General features: G+C 38.4%; 2 protein-coding genes across 4 annotated transcripts; one reads left to right on the top strand and one right to left on the bottom strand.

Annotated features, from left to right (window-relative positions):
* Window positions 1–7,407: 7,407 nt before the first annotated feature.
* umad1 (UBAP1-MVB12-associated (UMA) domain containing 1) lies at window positions 7,408–11,613 on the bottom strand. 3 transcript variants are annotated; one of them, XM_016674475.1, is made up of 4 exons: window positions 11,256–11,613; window positions 11,090–11,177; window positions 9,373–9,458; window positions 7,408–7,823 (listed from the first exon to the last, which is right to left on the bottom strand). In XM_016674475.1, exons 2-4 carry the CDS (start codon window positions 11,169–11,171, stop codon window positions 7,548–7,550), a joined length of 444 nt encoding a protein of 147 aa, XP_016529961.1. In that variant the 5' UTR covers window positions 11,172–11,177; window positions 11,256–11,613; the 3' UTR covers window positions 7,408–7,547. The 3 variants fall into 3 exon arrangements, with proteins under 3 accessions (XP_016529961.1, XP_016529960.1, XP_016529959.1); XM_016674474.1 differs by having other exon boundaries at window positions 11,273–11,613; XM_016674473.1 differs by having other exon boundaries at window positions 11,314–11,610.
* Window positions 11,614–11,711: 98 nt separating this feature from the next.
* rpa3 (replication protein A3) lies at window positions 11,712–13,965 on the top strand. The gene is made up of 4 exons (XM_007558462.2): window positions 11,712–11,934; window positions 12,043–12,117; window positions 13,145–13,256; window positions 13,781–13,965. Exons 1-4 carry the CDS (start codon window positions 11,836–11,838, stop codon window positions 13,861–13,863), a joined length of 369 nt encoding a protein of 122 aa, XP_007558524.1. The 5' UTR covers window positions 11,712–11,835; the 3' UTR covers window positions 13,864–13,965.
* Window positions 13,966–22,055: the final 8,090 nt, after the last annotated feature.

Raw genomic sequence — 22,055 nt, 5'->3', positions numbered from 1 at the left:
TATATATATATATATATATATATATATATATATATATCTCAAGGTAGTGGCTCCAATGTCACAGTACCCCACCCAGCACTATCACAATAAAGGCTCTTCTTTTATTCTATTCATTAGTGCAGATATAGATGTTATGTTTTTTTAGTCTATTCATTCAGTTGTGAAGGGAGCTGGGTGGTTAATGGAAAATTAATCAGCAATGACATTTCTTCAGTTCAAAGTATTCCCTTTTGAACACATCAACATAATAAGAAATATGTCATCTCTGCTTTTAGAAATGTCTACATTTGTATTGCCCAGGAGAGCAGATGGCTGAATGTGGGCTCTGCTCACCTGTTTAAGTCTCTCTTTCAAACAACAGGAGTGATGCACATTGGTGTGATGAAGCCGGCAGCCTGGGAGGAGAGCCCCATCAACACTGATCTGAAGAGAAGACCACCAGCTCCACACCAGCTGCTACGTTCTTCCTTTCACTGCAACAATAACAAAGCAGCAGAGCAGAATTAGTCTGACATCATCCACCTGAAGCTTTATTCTCTGCTGTTTGGTAAGACTTCACCCAGGAGACCAGGGCCAATCAGTGAGCTTATTCATAACCAAGCGCATGAACCCCTATATGCACACTGGCACAAGTCATTTTTCATTGTTTGAAGCAAAATGTGCACAAATTTACTTCAATACACATGTAAACAAGAAAATGTAGATACAAAACAGTAAGACAAAACTACCATGAAGAAAAACAATAACATTACACTTATCCTTAAAAGAGGTTAGCAGTTATTTCCAGAGACTCTTACTCATATTTGTCTTACAGGCTTTCTAAATGCATGAAATGATTCTATCCTAAAAATCAGGACTGTTGCATAGCAGCAAGAAGGTTCTGGGTTGGAATCCCAGCTTGGGATCTTTCTGCCTGGAGTTTCCATATTCTCCCAGAATGCATTGGTTCTCACCAGGTAACCCAGCTTCTTCCCACAGTAGAAAGCATGAATGTTAGGTTAATTTGTCTCTGAGTGTGTGAGTGGTTGTTGTCCTGTGTGTCTCTGTGTCTCCCTGTGGTGGAGTCTCAACATGTCCAGTTTGAAGCCTGCCGCTGATCGCTGCAGATAGGCACCAGCTATACAAGCTCAAGCAAAGTACACCTGGCTGCAGAAACCAGAAATCAACGGGGGTGCACTCAGCATCAGATCCATACCACATCTGGAAATAGCACCATTGTACTCTGGAACTAAAGTGGTCGCTATATTCTCTTTGGCCCTAGTGTCACGTTTTTTTGTTTTTTTTTCTTTTGAAAAAAGTGATGGAGTGAAGAGGTTTTCCATAGGGTTTGTTTCTTTTAACACAATGCAATGTGAAGCTGAAATGTAACAAACGTTGCAACTTTGGTTCCCAATCCCACAGAGACCACAGGACTACCAGGTGTGAAAACACACTAATACAAGATGTTGTTATGCCACCTAATGGCCACAGACCAGAACACTACTGGAACTCTGGTAAACAGGAAGTCCTTTGCATCAGTTTGAATCTTCTGGTTCTCAATAGCTGCCTGAAGGGGCTGTAAAATGAAAACAGACTGGAGTGTTTTAATGTTTTGTTATAATCTGCATGTCCATTTGCAAGCTGGGGTACGGCAATATATATAGTCAAAGTTAATGTACTGATTATTCAGAAGTGTATGTTTTTACAGTGAGCGTATGAAAAGCCATAGAGCCACAGGTAGAATTTCAATTTAATTGGTGGAGGCTTCTTTCTGGGAATGTTTTTGCTGTAAGGTAACAATCATAAAACCTGATCTAATGAATCACGCCGAAAGTTCACTCCAGAAAGGGTCAACGTTCTTCTAGCGACCTGTCCACTTCAGTCTCTGCTCCTACAATACAGTATCCTATTAATCACTGCACAGACAGTGCTACAGTTGCTACAAATCCATGGGATAACAGGTGAACTCTGGAGACTCAATTAGAGTTGGGTTGTGATCTTCTGGTAATATGACCAACAAGGAAGTAAGGACTTGTATCCCATGATGAGCATGTCTTTTCCATTTCTGTTCATTTGCTCCTCCCTGGAAACACTGAGGAGCAGCTGGAGCAGAACACAGCACCTCAAATTCAAGTTGTGTGGTTTTAGTTGAAAAGGTATTTCTGCAGAACTGGGTTTGTCTGGATGACATTTCAAGTAACTCCCATGGGCAATCAAATCCAAAACTCTTAAGTGTTTTTGTGCTTTTGAGTTTTGTACAACAACTAGTTCAAAGCTCAGCTCAGGAATTCTGAAGCTGATTTAACATAGGGGCCTTATCCACCAAACAGGTTCCAGTGCATGTTGGTGCAGCAGTTCTTTGTGTTCGCACCAAGACAAACCCAGACCCAAGACCTCAAAACCAAAGTTGTCCAAGCCTCAGTTTTCTGTTGGACTACAGGAAAGAACCACCTTTGTCAGGAACTAAGGGTGGAGACTATGAAACATTATAGCTGACTCAGTTCTTTAACTCTGTTTGTCTTAGTGTGGGGCAATAAAATAATTACAATATTTATGGAGAATCAGAAAATGTCAAAAATAAAAGGTGAATTTTAAAATTCAAGATGACAGACAATAGATGTGGCCTAAGAGGCAGTGTGCAGGCCTGTTTTGCTGTACAGAATCACAGTGAAATTAGTAAAGTTGAAATTAGGAAAAGAATGTCAGATTTCCGACTTGGAAAATTGATGGTATTTCATAACCTCTGACCTCAACATCTAATAAAGTTGATGTGTGCGTACCATGTAGTAGTAGTTGCTACTGTTTATTGCTACTTGGTATCTAAATGAAGGGCACATTTTAGAAAGTGTGTGCTGCTTCAGTGCATGACTGGATAAAATGCAAAGAAATATCACTGACATACATACTTTGGCTACTAACAGTAGTTAGTCTGCTCATGTAGCAAAAGTTAGCAGATCCCATTGATTTTCTAAGTTGCAACAAGCGTTAAGTCAGATGTGATGTCATTCTTAGATGCACTTCAAAGGTATAGGAGCAACTGAGGTTTGATGCATGTTAGCATTAGAAACAGCCTGGTTCTGTCTAAGCAGCCAATAATAAAACCAAAAGAGTAAAGATGCAAAGTCCGTTGCATATAGCAACATTCACCTCCTGATCAGGAAGAGGGCTCAGTGATGTTTGCAGCCCTGCTGAAAACGTGTCAGTCAGGACACATGCTGGATTGCTTTCAAAAACATCAACAATATGGGCCACTGTAACCTTTATTGTCATGTATACTGTAACTCAGATTTTTCTGTTCTAGATAGTATTATGGTGTGTGTGCATACTTATTTTCATAGCCTGGCCTGATTGCGCAGAAGGCTCTGTTTATGTCTCAGGAACTGCTAGGCCAGAATGTGACCACAGGAGCCACAAACCTGTCAGATGACTACCTGCTATCATGAATATTTGGGTCTTCTAATGGGTTTCTCAACAGGAAATAATCTTAATGGCACGTAGTAATGACATTGGATCAGTTTTCATTGCTTGCTGTGAAAAAATGTCATATTAGATATGTAAATCGGTAAGGCTTGTTTATGAACGACAGAAGCTGCATCATCACGCAAGACTCAACCATAACCAACAATATCTACCTTATCAGTAGCAGCTTATTGTTATACTGTTGTAGTAATAGATAACATCACTTTAATTCGTTCAGATCCATTCCGTAAACCGAACAGATGGAAAATCATCTCAAATAAGCTGCGCGAAAATAAACATAAAAATCCAAAAGAATAAAACAAGAGTATGGCGGTTAGAAATAAATACGAGGCGGAGACTCGGCCACGATGTTTTTAGCATCAAGCATCAGATCCTGATGTGTTCTGACCTAATTAGACAGCTAGCCAACTAGCCTAGCGCGCGTGAAGCCTTACAGCAGCTACAGGCAGAGGACTTCGGCCGGCCAAATCTAGCTTAAAAATGTACACAATTTTGAGTTATCAGTCTTATTAGGAACAGCTAACTGACAATTCAAATGATGATACTATCTGTATATAATTAGAGATAGCCAACCTTACAATTCGGCCTCAATGTTATCCGTATAACCACAAACGGATGCATGAAAATGTTGAATTTTTAGCTGCTTCGCAGTTCAGCTCCATTAGCCCGACGCACCAAAACACAACGTGGCGTTTCGTAGAGAATGGTGAAAAAAGAAACAAAAGTTTTAAATTCTTGGTTAAATAATATCTAACAGCATGAGATACACACGACGAATATTAGCTTTTGGTTAACTTAATATTTAAGTTGTTGTGTTTTGTTTCATAAACTCAATATTGACTTATTTACAGGCGAAAGCCTTCAATTACTGTGTTTTTAAGCTAGAATGATGTAGGAGTCCTTGTGGAAAACAGAACCGTACTTAGCATACCACCGAAGTACCTAATCGTTAAATGTATGGTTATAAAATAACATGTTTGAATTGCAATGAACCAAGCTACCTGTGAGGGAACGTGGACAAGTGTAAGGAGCTCTTGTCATCCAGCGGCAAGCTCCAGCCTCCCGTCCGAGCCGCTTGCACTTCGGTTGGCGGGACTCGAGCAACGGGATGTAGTCGGTCCAAGGCTTAAGGAGGAGGGAGCACGGCAGGTTGGGCTGTGATGATTTCCAAGCACAAGCTGATACGACACCGTAGCACTGTGGAGGTGTCGTTACTAAAGCAATAGTGGGAGGCTGGAAGGGTTCCACCGTGTTTACCACCTGCTGGGATGAGCTTGTGGATCCTGAAAGGTCCATCCACCTTTAGTTGTTAAAGATGAATTTGAGTGTAAAATAAAGATACAATTACAGAGTCTTGTTCAATGATGCACAAATGAACAGTTTAATCTTTAAGTTATCCTACATGTGCTATCAAAAGTTTAAACCTAAATTAAATTGGATATTTCAGGTTATGATTAGATGTTTTAAAGAATGAATTTGAACAATTCCTCTTCATGCTGGTGTGAATATGATCACAACATACAATTTAAATGATCGCCTGGCCACAGGTGTGAAACAAGTGGTTTCATTCTGTACTTAACAGAGTGTTAAAATGTCACATCCCATATAAAATATACTTCATATATCCTTAGTATTTTTGTTGAATGTAAAAAAAAAGTTGCACCTCAACCACATTATTTTAACTTCAATTAAAAAATACTTTATTTTCATCCCAAAGGGAAATTAAATGTTCTTGTAACTGATGACTGTGGAAGAGTCATCATGGATGGTGATGCTGTGGACAGTAAGAATCTCCACTTCCAGTCATTTCTGGAACAAATCTGAAGAAACCTCTGATTGAAGACAGTGTCTCATGACAGTCAAGACATGCTAACAGGTCAATATCTAGGAACACAGACAATATTGCACAGCAACATGTCCTGGATGAAACCAGCAGTTGTTGGCAGCTCTCCTAAACCACCTTATTTGCTTTTGATACTGTTCTTTAAATCTCTGGCTGTACAGTCAGACAGCCGAGCACAGATACTCTGGAGTCAGGGTTCTTTTATTGCCAGGTTGCCGTTATTATTAGTAAAATTGTTATTATAAAATGGAAAGCTCTCTGAGTAAAAATATGTTGAAGTAGTGATATTCTTAACCGAGTAGAGGTTTTGAGTACTCTACCCACCTCTGGATCTGATTAAGGTTCTTGTTAAGTAATTTTATGCTGGTGCTTTGCCGTTTAAATGGAATAGAATTTATCAGCCATAGTTTCTGCAAAAACTAACATTATTTTAATAACCTACAACGTAAATTGATACATGAAAAAGACTTTATTGGGCAGTCTGTATGACAAAGGCACAGGTGGTAGAGGAGTAATTAAAAAAAAAGCTTGGTAACAATGGCTAAACGTAGAACATTAACTAGAAAACAGCGCTAAACACAACAAAGGCAGAGAAAAAAATTACATCATCATTACATCTACAGTGTTTCCAACTGAGGAACACAAGATTGATATTTTAGCGTGTATCTTGAAATTCATGATTGATTCAAACAAGTGTGAATACTCAGGTAGAAACCGACAAACAGACCCACTTGGTGCTCAACGCATTGGAAAAACCACACATTTAAGCAGGTTATTAGCCATGCCATTTACTCCTTATGGTAAATTAGCCACAACTGTTATTAAAGGAAGTAAATAGATTCACCTCATTTTTATGTATTGCACATTTGCTTCCCCTATTGTTTTTCATTTGCAAATAAAATTACAAAGAGGAAGACCAAAAGAGTTTTATAGTGCATCTCTGCTTAAATGAAATTGCCTAGAAATTAAAAGGATCTCAAAAAAACAGTTTAAGCAGAAGAACCTTGAAGTTAAAAGTGCTGAGATGTGAGGCGGGAACAAATCGTGATATTGTTCCACAGTTCCACTGTGGGCCTCCACTCCATCCTGCCATGAATTGCAGTTTTTCCAGGGATAAAACACATGCCTCCTAAATAAAATCTGAACTAATAGCATGTGTATTTGACTCACCTCTATTAAAAATAGGCAGGACATAAAAATACACTAGAAAAATACACAGACAAACTAGCAAATGGCTCTAAATTATGGAACAGAAAGAAAAAATGCTTATTGAGAGCAATAAAAAGGGGTGAAGACAGTAATTAGTGGGAAACAAACCTTCATTTTACTACGTTTGTCACTGTAAATGAAAGGTTTTTGTTACTAGTGAAATCACTAGTAACAAAATGAGTAAAAATCCTGTCAAATGTTTGACAGGATTTTTACTCATTTTTCCTAATATATAACCATTTATACATTTGTTTTTTTTTTGTTTTGTTTTTTCAGTTATCTCTGTTACCTAAGTAAAGGAATCTATTTAAAATACATTTTGAAACATCATTAATAGTGATTAGTTTTAAGCAAATCTAACTGCAGCTAAGCTCTGATATAGTTTTGCTGATTCTGAGCCATTTGTCTGTTTACAGTATTTCTAAGTCACAGATGTAGATGGTGTCGGAAGATTAGTAAAGCTTTCACACCAATATGATTCACTCGATTCTTAAAAATGAACCTACATACAAACACAACCTTGAACTCATTTCTTGTAACATTTCCTCTAACTTATCCTGACAAGCATATTGGTAACAGCAGGACCAATAATCAGGCTGTCATACAGTTAAACATGAGTCAGGGTCAAATCTTTTATCAGACAAAAACCTGGAGCCAAAGGAGGAATAAATGGGAGTTTTTCTGGAACAAATGACCGACAGCAGCACTGTATTGTGTAATTCACAATACAGTGAATTACAATTATCACTGTAATTCAGTGATAATTCACTGAATTACAGGTAACTTAACTGTTGAATTAAACTGGGCTCCTCTCCAGTAACATGGTATGAAACCTGAATCAACTATTTTCCATTTCAGATTTAAAAAGAAGACAAAAAGGAGCCAACTAGAGAATGGTAAAGCTATACGGTTCTCTGCAACTGTTTAATCAGTTTCCTTTTACTTTTTGATTAGTTTAATTGTGAACTGTCAAAATCAGCCAATGGACCCACTTCTCGAGAGTCGGAGCTCCTAATGATGTCAAAACCCAAACAGACTAACTGTTGTGGAGCACAGAATTTTCTAAGGTGAAGTCATACTGGAAACTAGCCAGGTTGTAGTTTACGTCTCTGGACAGCAGGACATCTGGGACCACGCTGGACCCGGCCTGCATGGCCAGGACATGAGGAGCTAACGTGAAGGGGACGTCTCCGAGAAGATCCGGCAGCGCTGAAGTGACTTCCGCAGACTGAAGGCCGCCTGCTGGTCCCACATCAGGTAAAACTGGAGGTGGATTTGCATCAGCTGTTTGAGATGGAGCTGGATAGGGTAACTGTGAGGTAAAACGGGCATGTTTACTTTTCTATTCACATCCAGTGTACAGAAAAGTCAGACAGATATGCAATGATCCAAAAACTGTATTTGCATCTTAGTTTGGCAGTTTAACACAACGGAAATAATATTCTGTTTGTTTGATGAAGATAAATTCAACATTTGATAGCACTCATTTACAAAGGCTCGACATAGATCTCAATGCATGATAACTATAGAGACTATCATGATGCAGCCGGCAGCCTGTCTCTGTGGGTGATTTACTGTTTTGCCAAACATACTCTGTGGAAATTTGCCTTAAAGGTTTTAGCTTGGTAGATTTTATCAAGGATCGGAGGCTTCGATATCGCTACGTGTCAGACAAACGGCTAGCTGCTAACAACAAAAGCATTGTCATCTTCTTTGAAATCAACCAAATCAACATATTTTACCAGAATAAATAGCTATTTTGCATTTTTGAGAACAATAATGACTGAATTTGGTTGTGCCAAGTTATAGAATATTCTTACATTCAATATGTTAACAAACCTGGAAGGGATCATTCTACACCAAGCAGTTTCTTTAAAACAGTTTGAGAAATGTCTTTCTTATACAATGAGATTATTTTAAACTCTTTTGGCTTCCAAACCACCTTAGAATTTTCCAGGCATAAAAATGTGATTTGGACTGAAATTCCTTAATACACTGAGCACAAGCAGAACCTATTTTTTTTTTATATCAGAACATAAATTGGTTTCCAAACTTAAAATATTACTTTATATGAGGAATTACCTAAAATATGTGGAGGACATAAATTGTATGAGTTAAATTTACCATTTAACATATGAGCTGTAGACTGTTTTAAAGTGAACAAAAATAAAACTATCCCATGGATATTTGTTGTATTATTTGCTGTATAATTTGAAAATGGTTGTGATTTTTCACCTTGGATATGAAATGGGGCAATAAGAGCTCCCAAGTTCCGCCCCTTGGGATCGAGCACATGGACTATCAGATTTATTTTGATTTGTAACATTTTTATAAATTAATCATGATTAAAAGGATTTCACTTTGATTGAAGCTACATTTCTACTGCATGATTGTTGGAACTGATGTCTGTCCCTGTCTCAGGTTACTCTCAGACTCAAAGCAGAGTGAAGGTAGAACCGCAGTGAGTTTTCTTCACATCAGCTCAAAGACCCAGAGCATCAACGGACCGGCTCAGAAAAGTAATTTTATGATTCAGTTAACCTAGAAAAACCCGGTTACTGCTCCCACCACAGAACTGACTGCATCAGCCTGACAGGATACACAGAGCCTGAGAGAAACAGGTGGCAGAACCACAGAATGTGATCAGCTGTGCAAGCGGAACAAAGGAATCGTCTCCATCGTAAATGAAGACGATTCATTTACGATGGTCACTCAAATAACTGCCGTCAAAATCACAAAGTTACCATAACAGTGACAAACTGACCAAAATGACTTTACCGTGACTGTAAAACTGAGGTACAAACCCAGCCCCGAGTCTCAGAGGAACAACTGAACAGCAGTGCAAACCTCCACAAGCTCACCTTTGATGGTTGGACTATGACATTTGTAGAAGGCTGTCCAGTGTTTACAGTTTTAACCCTCTGCCTTTGTTCGTCAGTGGTCTCTCCTGCAGACCAAAGAAAAGATGCAGAAAAAACACTGGAATAAATGTATTTCTGTCATGTAAGGTCAAATAAGTTTTTCTGATTGATCTCTTATTTTGGAGAAAATAACACTAAAGAAAAAAAAAATCTGAGCAAAAGACAAACCTGGAACATTCTTACTGTTTGATAAAACCCTGCTCTGATTTACAACCATTACATGCTCATGTTTCCCAGTGAAATGAACTGAAAATGTTTCAACTGGTGAACTTCAGTTTTGGCTCAACCCAACTGTACGTTGGCCTTTCGTTATGATACCAAGAACATTGTGAATTCAGTGAGCAGCTAATTTTTAAGCTGCCGTTACATTGTAGCAGCACCAGATCAGAGAAGAACATTGCAGCTGATTCTCCTCAGTACTTACATTCAAATATGTGTCATGATCAAATTTATTAGAATGTGATGTTTCTTAGGTGGTGACTATTTTCTTGGCCAGGCAGTGAATTCATGAGCTACAGATATCTTGAGACAGGAATAAAAAAAATGCCTGTAATATGATGTATTTTTAGCTGTGCTCCGTCTATTCTTAGGTTGAGCAGAGTGCTGGACCTTCAGTTCCAGGTACAGTGTGACATGGCACTGGGTGAGCCAGAAGAGAGCCTTCCTCAGAGGTTTATCAAGAACAAAAAGGTGTTGTTAAGAGCTGAAATGTGTTATTAACAGCTGAAAGTACTAATGCATGACTAACACCCCCAAAGGAAAAATTGGGGAGTTTTTATTTTCAACTGTCTACTTAGAAAACACCCGAGACCAGCTGGACATAGCAGTGGCCTGCTTGGCTAACATTCTCATTTTCCTATTTGCCCTGATCTTCATATATCAGTACATCTCAAAAAAATGTAATGTTGCTAAATAAAAAAAAGTGCAGTATCTCTTGACAGTCATCTGAGAAAGTGAAACAGTCATTTTATAAAGATTTGTTACACAGAATAAAATATTTTCAATTTCAATATCTCACAACAATAGAGTATCACAGTAAGCCAATCAAAAACAGATGTTTTAAACACAAATGTCAGGTTTCTGAAAAGTATATGTACTTCTCTATGGTTGGGCTCCTCTCCCATGTACTTTTGCTTTAAGTTACAATAAATTATCTAGTTGCTTTTAATAAGGAGAATATATTGTAGAGCAATAAACATGACGTTTAGATGAAGTAAAAGAGCTATTATATGGTCTAACGGAACTCAATATAATCACTGCAAGACAGGACATTCGTCAGAGGCTGTTCCTGGACGTTTTCAGTCAAAGTTTGTTTGTTTGTTTGTTTTAATTACATTTTGGTAAGAGTCAACTTTTAACAGACTTTAACGTGACCTCGAGGGAGAAAACTCATCCTAAAATTTGAGATTACAAAATGCTCCCGTCTTGGTCCCTTTCTAAAGTTATATTTTCATCTGTCCTATGAAATATGTTTTGACACACAGACTGTAAGGTCATCGGATCTGAACCTTTATTGTAATTTTATGCTACGTGAATAAGCCGAACAGAACTTCTATAATAAATACAACACCGACTGTGACTGACCCAAAAACCCCTGTCTGGATTCACTCCTAGCAGCTGCAATCTGCCTTTACCACAAACTAAACATTCTTCTTACCAACAATGACGAAGCCTCCATCCGCTTCCTTGTCAGATGTTGACTTCTTGGCGTCCTTCCGTAGTCCCAAAAACTGAAGCATGGTTTCCTTTAATCGACAAAAGATAAAATAATTTAGTTTTAAACGGTACATCAACTGAAGACAGCTTTACACAGTTAATGATACCAGTGTAAAGGCTTAACTTCTCCCGGTCGTTTTAATGTTTTCGTAATGTCGCCCTTACTGTTGAGCCTCCTGAAGTCGACAGAGCGCTGACAGTCAATTCATCATGGCTCCTCTGAACGTTAACTTCTTTAAGAGCTCTAATATTATTCTTCCTTGGCGTGAAGCTATCGACTCTACAGATCGAACTACCTTCCGTCAGCACTTTCTGCAATAACCTCCGTGAAGTGTTATTTTGGTTCTATGGCTAACTTCTACCTGCTCCGTTTGTCGAAGGGAAACTAATAACAACACCTGTAGTTCTGTTACAAATGAATCTGTTCGAGACATTCAGCGGAACTGTTTATTGTTTCTAGGGATTCAGATCCTGGAACACAACGGATGTGTCGTAAAAATGGTTGGGAGCGCTCGTTTTCGTCAACATGTAAACGTTTACTAAGAGCCTCTTCAGGGCACTCAATACTCAATGTAGACGCACCGCCCGCGCGGGCTAACGTAGCACAAAATACAAGCAACGCGAAACTTCCCGCGACTTCTTGTCTCATCTCCTCAGTGAACAACGTCGCAGCAGCAACCCGCGAAAATGGCAGGCATACTGGACGTTCCAAAACCGAGAATAAACTGCTCCATGCTGTCTCAGTTCATCAACCGAGCCGTCTGCTTCATCGGGCGTGTTGAAAAGGTCAGAGTGGTGTGCAATACAATGAGTGAAACTGGGGTTTCACACAGTTAGAGGTGTAGATAACGTTTGTACATTAATGTCTAACACTGAGGCTGCGTTCTGCTTTAGGTTCACCCTACTGGGAAAATGTTCACTGTGATGGATGGAGAGGGAAAGACTGCAACAGTGGAACTAAATGAACCTGTAAGTACATCTCAAACATTCATGCTGTTTAAATGCAGGGGCCTTAATGTAAACTGAAGTGAAATATTTTAAATACATGTTGTAATAAGTTGTTAAGTATAGTCATTTCACTGCTTATTATTTATTTTGGATTAACCCTGTAATAAAATCTGGAGAATGAACCACGTAGTAGTTGATGTTTATGGAGGTTAATTTTTCTCCTGCTCTTTGTCTCTTCATTATTGTTGTGGCCTGTCTAATATGCTGCTCGAACCAGATGTAATTTGTCTTAAACATTTCAGTAAAGTCGAATGTGAAATAAGAGACTCTACAGATCGAACTACCTTCCGTCAGCAAGGAAGGTAGTTGACTCTACAGAAATAACTTGTTTTCCCCCTAATCTAGAGGAAATCTGATGCATACAACTACACAAACTGGCACAAGTCTCAAACAAAACTTATTTTTGAGAAAGACCATTCAGATTCCTAGACACAAGTCTGTATGAGACAAAGACACTTAGCTGGCAAATTATATTATTGCATCACCTTTATCGGATAAAACTAGTGCTTCTCAATGCCACAAGAGAAAAAGGTTTCTTTCCCTGATGTGCTTTACCTCTGCACTCCACCACTCCTGACAATTGATGATTTAAAGTGACATTCTATGTATGGAAATAATTTGACTATGACTCTAATAAAAACTATCCAACATCTACCAGCAGGAGGCCCCCCAAAGGTATGCTGGATACATTATCCAGCATACCTTTGGGAGGCCTCCTGCTGGTAGATGTTGGATAGTTTTTCAGGGGTTGCAATCTCACTTTTTTAAGTCAGTATTGATTCCAATCAAGAATCAATACCAGAATAGATGGAAATATTTTGTGAATTTTTAATCACTTATCATTGAAGCTCATTATAAAAGCCTAAATATTCAACCAACAACTAATGCTTAGGTGTATGGATATCAAATGGTTTGTTTATAACAAGGTGTAAAATGAAAGGTCAAAGAATGAGTGGCACTTTAACCTAGATATTCATTTCTTTTTCAGGTTGAAGAGGAGCTGAGTGGAATTGTGGAGGTTATAGGAATGGTGTCGAACAAAGGAGAAATAATGGCCAGCACATACAACCTGCTGAGAGAGGACAAGGGGGTTCCCTTTGGTACGGTGTTCTATCAGATCAGCATACGTTGTCAGATAGTCGTACGCTTATCTCAGTCATGTATACGCTGTCATTACTATATGATTTTATTTAATCAGCAACTTAGAATCATGACGTAGATCATCATACACTCTGTTATTAACAGCTGTATGACATCCTGACTTAGCGGTTAAGTAGGTTAATGAGTTTTACACGGGCGTGTGTTGTAGTTGACTGCAGCTGCAGCCAGACCTGCTTTAAATACACTTTAAAACCACAACAACGCATGTATAGCTATCTAGTTATCATATTATAAACAATTTAATGACTTATTTTCGTCATAACTTGTTGCGTATGCTGAACTGACAACTCCACTGACGGTCGGACATCTTAATGCGCATGCGCGGGCATGCTACTCACTGCATGTATGCTATCCTGACAGCGTATGGCTATCTGACAGAACGGCCCATCTGACTGAAGAACACAGCTGTACTGCAGTGTGTTTGAGCAATGCTCACTAATGACCCGATGTTTCTGTCTGACAGATTTAGAGCTGTACAACGAAGCACTGAAGGTCATTCATGACTTCCCCCAGCATTACCCTTTCCAGGTGGCTGCAAGCGGATGAAGAAGAGTGTATGAGAAAATGGGTTCTGTTTTGTCTTGTTTGTGTTGGAAGTTGAGGATTGTACAAAAACGTTTGCAATAAAATGTATATAAATGCAACAAATGGCGACAGTTTGGATTATTTGTGAAGTACCTAACCTATGTAGAGAGTGTACACCACTTGGACGTTTTCACATTTTATCCTGATGTGTTTGATGTGATGGTGCAGCACCATGTGCTGCGTAAATATGAAAATGAAGCATGACATGTTAATTTTATCCAAAGTAGTCAGAAAAGTGGTATGATTTAGTACTTAAGCCCTTCTGCTATGAGGTTTATTAGAGAACAAACGTCATCATGGAAACCCAGCATTCAGGTCAGGTGGTCAAGAGGTGGAGAAGTTTAAAGATGTTCTAGAACAACATCTCAGAGCTCTAATCAGTTCATCATCTGTATGTAAAGACAGCATGGGCCACCTGCACACCTAGAACTGCTCTCACCAGCACAGATCTGCTGGTGGGCCCACTGTGTACAGGATGCCAGTGTATCACAACAAATTGATGCTAATTTTATTATAAACTGTAAAGTCTGTTTTAAATACATCTAGATCATATGCTCAGTAAGGACAGACGTACTGTATAACAGCAAATAGATGAATTATGTTTTGGAATATTACTTTGTATTATTGCATCATCATTAGGCCTGTCACAATATAAAATTTTGTTGCATAAAAGATTATGCTGTTTTGAGACCTTTTTCAAGGAATTTAACCCTCTCATGCATAAGTGGGTCCTTTTTGACCCAGTGAGGTCATCTTTTTTTGCAATATCAATGTAATAAAAAGTTATCACTTCATATTCCAGGTATTCCTCAAGAAACATGTTACTGATATAATGCAATTCAAAATTTTAATTTATCTTTTATATATTTTAAGAAATAGCATGTTTTATATCACTACCTCATTCTTCCGTGAGTGGGTCAAAAATGACCTGCATTCATTTCCAATGGAATTTAATGGGAATCTTTGTTTCTTACCAACTGTGACTATCAGGAAAACAATTTTTTGTGAACCAAATACACTGAGTCCTAAATGTCACCCCTGAAATGAAAATATTTCAAACATGAAATAATTCTTGTGTGAAATAAAACACAGTAGAAAGTATTATACAAAACATTATTTTGAATCAAAATGACAAAAGTAGCATAAAAACACATTAATTGTAACCTGGGTCAAAAAGGACCCATTCATGGAAGACTATATAGTCAGTCACTCACACGTCAAAAAATACAAGTACATCCTCTCAAAGATCAATATGTTTAATTAATTTTTTTAAGGTTTTGTTAGTGGCCATTATTTGAAAGTAGTCTGACAGGAAATAGGGTAATGATAGAGGGAGAAGACATGTGGCAAATGTCACCAGGCTGGGAATCAAACCTGCAATTACCACCATGACGACTAACGCCTCCATATGTTGGTTGTGCTTTGACCCTGTGCCACCACAGCAACCCAATAAGTTTATTTTTTAATGAACATTAACACTGGAACTGGAAGACATTTTAAACATCCAAAATAAATGAAACAAAATAGGCACTAAAGTCTCTCTAAACAAAATTGCCCTTTGATAAAACAGCAACCTTCAGAAGGTGAAGTGTGTTGCCCTAAGGACGGAGGAAGGATCGAACTGGCAACCCACCAACTGCAGGACAAACTTCTAGCACCATCACCAAGAGAAGAACAGAACAGATTATCAGAGCTTCCTGACTTGATGGTGATTATATTTGAAAATGGAAACAAGGAAATGGACGGAATAACTTAACAAAAGAACCTCTCCATTATTTGGAACACAGAAATGTAAAGATCAAGCCTGAAGATTGAGCTTTAAGTTTAGCCAGCTGGGGTCACTGTTTGCTTTATCTGGTCCAGTGTACAGCAAGTATGGACGAGACTCTCTGTAAATCCACATTATGCTGCGTTCATCCCCACCTAAAATTACAATGTTCTATGTATGAATTTAAAATGATGCACAGACAGAACAACATACAAATGTGTTCTGCAAATACTTCTTACATAATCACCCATAAAACAGTTTGTCACAAATGTGTTTGATTTGTACAGGGTGTTTGCTTTAGATGTTTATATTGCACACTGACTTCATATATTTTACACTAGTCTGATTGCTTAGAAATTATCTTTGGTCAGGGAAAGTGGAAGCATAGAAGTATATGACCAAGTCCCTAATTTACTTATGAAATCATGAACACACAAAGCATCCCTCTTATCCTTGACAAATCCATGGGCAAATATTAGGGCTGGTGCCTATTCTCACTGACATGTAGAAGATGGTACATCTTGAACCTCAATCACAGGGTAGAGGTGGATAAACAATCATCCATACAGTCATTTATAGTTTTGAGTATTGGCAGACAGCAGGAGTACCTGGAGAAAGCATTGGAATAACATCCAAATTCCATGCAGAGAGAAATTTGCTGGTTTTTGAATCTGTTGCTACAAATTTACAGCGTTAACAAGTAACCAGCTCCGCAGTTTACACAGCCCTACTCTGTCAAAGCTTAGACACCATCGCTTGCAAATGAAATTATTTCTCTTGAACATTTACACATTTTGTGTTTCAACCACAAAATTCTTTGTATATTATTGGGGATTTTATAGGTAAACGGAAGGAAACAGATAAATGGAGGAGCATAAATCACAGAAGCAGCCAGGAGGCCCTGGGGAAGAGGTTCTCCTTTCATTAGGCCCCAAACAAACAGCCAGAGCGGTAATGGAACGGTTTAACTCAAAGTAGATTAATCTGTCAGAATGGCCCAGTCAAAGTTCAGACTTAAATTTAGTTGAAAACCTCTGGGAATACTTGAAAACTGGCTATAACAGGCAATACCTAACTAACCTGACTGATACTGATCTATTACTCAAAGAAGAAAGAGTATAATTTTCATTGACTGATTGATTCACTCATTTGTTCATTTTGTGTTGGTCTATCACATTATTGTCCTAAAATACACTCAAAAGTTTGTAACCGAAAGAAAGAAAAAAGGCTGAAGGTATGAACACTTCTCCAAGGCATAAGAAAATAAATGAAATTAATACTGATGAATATTTTGCTGCAATGTTCTAAATGTTATTCATTTTTATCTTGACAGTTAAATTTACAATGCTGACACAAATCAAGCTGGGAATGACAAACTTTAGCGTTCCCTAACGTATGGCTGTATGGATGTGCTTTTTGAAAGTCAGGGTGAGAATGTCAACTGCTGTCAAAACCGTAAGTCTGTCCCTGCTGAGTGCGGTGAGCTGAGTGGGAGAGCCGTAGCCTGGAGGAAGGCAGCTGCTGTGTCTCTGCACGTTGAGACATTGCTGTTTATGTTGCTGCATCTGCTCCGTCTGCCTCCATTCACAGATGCTATCACCTCCATCTACTATGGTGTGTCATGGAAACATCTCAGCTTTCTGAGCAGTTCTCAGTTCATCTGGATAAAGTAGCAGCAACATTTGGCCAGAAGCTGGGACCAAGGAGAAAAGAGACTGAGGTGTTACTCAGTGGTCCCAGTGTATGACAGGCGAGTGGAGAGGCATGTAATCCAACGTGGGCCAGTGAGATGCTTCTACTGTCTGTGATGCTTTCAGGATTCATGTTGCCTATGGATGTTGCTACTCTGTACTTTATCAAATTCAAAGTTAGAGCAGACATCTGCTAGGACATTTTAAAGTCCTTGATGCCTTAAAAGACATCAAGGCTGGTAGCATCCTTGAAGACTGCTGCAAGTCTTCAAGGTCATGATGAGTTTCCTTCAGAATTTGGTACCAGGTCACACTAGCAAAACAACCAGTTTTAAGGACCATGACATCATTAGCAAACTGGCCTCCCATCATCTGATGAAAGACACCAGACCTGACAACAAATGAGTTAAATGTTAGAATTATTATGTGTTGTTATCACTCTTTCATTTGTGGTTTCACATTTATCGCGCTTACCTTAGTAGTCTTATATTACTATTCTGATTTTCATTTAGAAATTTTAGCTTTTTATTGTGTGTGTCTTAAAACATTTGACTGCTATATAGAAAACTTTCAACCCACTCTCACTAAATGTCTCTGCAGCATGATTATCTCCAATAACAAAATGCTCCCCTCACCCTTGGGAGAAATCGCTCATGGGAGAGGACTGTGTGCAGAGACAAAACTTGTTTTTCCTTTTTATCTCTCCCTTCCCTGCTAATAAAAGACAAGCTCTAATTAAGGTCGACAGAACACCCAGTGAGTGGCTTGGAGAAGCAGTTCACTAAGTATTCTCACTTTTGCAAAAGCTTGGTTGAAACCTAATATACGTTGTCTGTGGTTCTTTTATGTAGGTTGAGAAAATACCTACCAATGGAGAGGACCTTGACACTTCAGCAGTCTGGAAGGACATGCTACCAAGTACTGGGTGCAGATATGGATACACTGTTCATTAGGTCAAAATTTCTGAATTAAAATCCTTTTATTTATTTTAAAAATGAAATTGGGGCTTTAGGACTGGAGAAATTTATGCTTAGAGTTTTTGTTGAGCTTATTTTATTTTTATTTTTTTACCAAGGTGGTTTATTTGAAATCTGTGAAGTGAAATTCTTTAGGGCAGAATGAGGCATGTTTTATAGTAGGTTTTAGGAACTGGCACTCCTGAAACTGTCAAAAAAAGAATTATCTTGATGCATTGATGACCTCAATCTCACTGGACAAAATCCTGTTTAGGATTTAAGAGCAATTATCTTTCCAATCCATCACCACATCTGAGTTTATCGGTTTCACTTGTCAGGGGGTTGAACTCATCATCAGTCATTATGAAGTTCCTTCACTTTGATGCAGTCTAGCTTCAGTTCACTTCTCCTCATAAACCTTCATCATGACCTCAATAACTGCTACTCTGGACAGGGGATCCTGTAAATCTGTCTGTCTTCAGCTTATTACTATTCCTTCACAGGTTATTAATTCATAATCAGCATAGCAATCTGCACACTGATTTTCTGGTTATCCTAACAGGATATGAACTCGCCAGTTCAAAAATCAACTACATGTCACATGTGAGGCTGTTGGATGGACATGAAGCTGTGATCATGGTACCAGGCTGAAGAGCCTCAGGGAGTGGCAGCTCATGAATTCAGTGAGTTCATAAAAACTCCATATCTGTGCTAACTTTTAGATTTTATGTAAGAGGTGTGTCAATCTTTATGAAATGGACGTAATGTAATTTGCTCAAACTAAAACATAAATACTACATCTTTATATACACACATAGGAAAACTCCCTGTTAAATACATGAAAAATGCACTATTTGTTTTAGTTCTAACAAATGTTTAGTCTGTTGTATGTCGTGGTGTTAGTAACTACATGACTTTAAAGTTAGCTAAATTACTGTGCCAAGTACTAGGAAGGGATTTCACTCTAATTATATTTATCTTAATGTTAAAAATAAAACATTGTTTGTATGTAATATGGTTAATTTGAGCCACAGTTAATGTCTGTTTTAAGTTTTTGCCTTGTTTATATTCATGCTTTGGTGCATTATTGTCATCACCCAGCCTTTGGCTCTTTCACTGCTTTGGCAATCTTTCATCTGCATGGAGATTTTTCCCTTTTTTTTTCTTTTGCTTAGCTTTTCAGTACCAACCTTTTTCTTTTGACATTTTATTCTGCATCCTCCATCTTCAAGTATATTTATGACTTCAATAGACACTTAGCGTGGAAAAATACGGCCGTGACAGATATCCAGTACACACTTTTTGTCATGACAGTGGTGTAAACAAATCGGGGAGAGCTGAACTTTAAGGGGTCTGGAAGGCTTGCTGCTCTCCACAAAAACTCTGTTAACTAGCAAAGTGCCAGGTCCTCATTCCATCCCAAATTAGTTGTTTTTGTTGTTGCTTTTTTCTGAAACTCAGTTTCTGAATGCCATGCCAAGACTTTGTCTCATCACTTTCTGAAATAATAACAATCTTTACTGTCATTATAGAACCATGCAATAAGTTTCATGGATTATAACAAAATTGGTGAAAAAAAAAGTACAACAGGGTATTTAATGCTCTTATGGCTACCAGGTATAAACTGTTCTTCAGTCTGTTTGTTCTTTCTTTAATGATCCTGTATCTGAAGCCAGATGGCAGCAGTTGGAACAAATTGTGAGCAGGGTGTGAAGAGTCTTAAAAATATTCCTGGCTTTCCTGAGGCTGTGGAACCTGTGGAGATATTCGGAAGAAGGCAGAGAGCAGCTGATGGTGAATGAATCTGAAATAGGTCTCTTGTAATGTTCTGATCCTAAATGTCATGTTTTCATTCACAGGAAGTGGAAAATAACCAAAATTAACAATAATAAAGCCTTAAAAACACCAGTCTGTGTACTTAATCTATAAAACGTGTTATACTCAGTGATGGAGTTCCTGAAATAAATTAACTTTTCAATAATATTTTTATTGATTGAAAGGGATTTTGACATGAAATAAAAACTAACAGTTTCAAAAAGATTGCAAATGGACATGTTGGAACAATCTACTGATGTGTATGTGATGTAATGTTGGAGGCCTTTTCAATAGTCTGACTGAATTAAGTGTTACAGTTGTTCAGAAAACTCACCTTTTGGGAGCAATCTTTCTAAAATGGAAAAGTGCAGTCATCCAGCTGTGGCCTGATGAATACAGTGATTGATGAAAAAGAGGAAACTCTGTCTCTTCTACCAGAGCCCTCAGAATTTAAAATCCCCAAAAGGTCCATTTAAAATAATCAAAATGGATCCAAACGCAGCAGGTGGAGATGTAGAGCAGATTCTTCACGGTTAGTGAAAGATGGACAGAAAAACTTACAAAAAACCACAGTGAAGGCAGGGAGTCAAACCAGAGCAAAACCATAACTTCAGGAGAAACACAAGAGGAACCAGCAAGGTGTGGCTGAGTATGGGGAGTATATAAGCTAGAGAGTTTAATTACTGAACAAGGAATAGACAGCTGATTAGAAATGGGTTGCAAGTGTCAGGAGCACTAAGGTGTGATCTAATTGACTCAGGTGAGGCAATCAGACAGTTCAACATGCAAATCTGCCTGATCTTAAGCATTAAACCAACATTTGCCTGCAAATCCTTGAATGAAATCCTGAATGTTACCCTGACCAGAGTGTTTGAGATCAGTTTTTTCCTCCATCAGAGCATATTGACAAGTTCTTTTAAAACAAAAGCTGAGCCGGATTCAACAGTTTTTTTTTTTTCTTTTTCCCCAATAACCTTTAAAATTTTGATTAAATTTTATATTTTTTCCTCAGGAGCTTCTGAGGCAGTTCACAGACAGAGCATTGATTTATGTCAGGAGTTGGGCATGAGTCCTAACTGAGCCTGTCTGTTTGAAATATGGGAGCAGCTAATAGAAACTGTGCATACCGGCATCCCCCAGGTACAGCTTCTTACAGCAGCTCAACATTCTCTAGTTGCCTTTCCAAACACGACTCCATAAAGATTAGACTTGAAACATCTAAAGTCGACCTGTTCTTCCTCCCAGCCATGAATCAAGCATGTTTCACTATACACAAGGACGCTGGTCAACATTCAGTCTCGACTGTTCAGTCAATCAATACATTTGTTCAAGTGTTCAAGAGAAGTGTCTCATTTTTAAACTAAATAATTAAGGTATATTTCTAAAGCACTTTTCACAGAAACAAAAGTCACAAAAATGTCTTAACTTGAAAACAAGATCAGAAGGTGAGCCTGCCCCTTAATTTTTAACTAAATACATGGAACAATGAGAAGATTCTGTGTTTGGGATGGAAGGCCATGAGCAGCAGAATGTTTGCTTAAAATCTGGCCATTCATAGTGCTAGGCACGTGCAGAGGGGTGGGGTGGGGTTTTGCTCTGAGCTGTTCTTGAATGTTTTTAGTTGTATGTTTTAGTACAATCTAAAAAATAATCAGTCCATGTTCTTAATTTCCTGAAAACCTTGTGTAGTTTGACAGCTACTGTGACAGACATGATTCTTGTCTTGCCATGAATTCTTCCTGTACAGTTTCATCTCCCATCCTTCTCTCCCTGTTTTCAGAATCTGGATCTAAAAAGCAGCCATAACTTGATCCACTCATTATTGGATTGGCTCTCACACTCACTAGTCCTCTGCCTCCTTCCTTACGGCTTGTGTACAGTCTCAGGGTGCTGGATTTGGGGTGGAAACCTCCATGCATGGTT

This window comes from Poecilia formosa, unplaced genomic scaffold, assembly GCF_000485575.1.
Source record: "Poecilia formosa unplaced genomic scaffold, Poecilia_formosa-5.1.2 Scaffold96, whole genome shotgun sequence".
NCBI classification, from domain to species: Eukaryota; Metazoa; Chordata; class Actinopteri; order Cyprinodontiformes; family Poeciliidae; genus Poecilia; species Poecilia formosa.
Note: the sequence above shows the minus strand (reverse complement) of the source record. Positions and strands in the feature narration are given on the sequence as shown.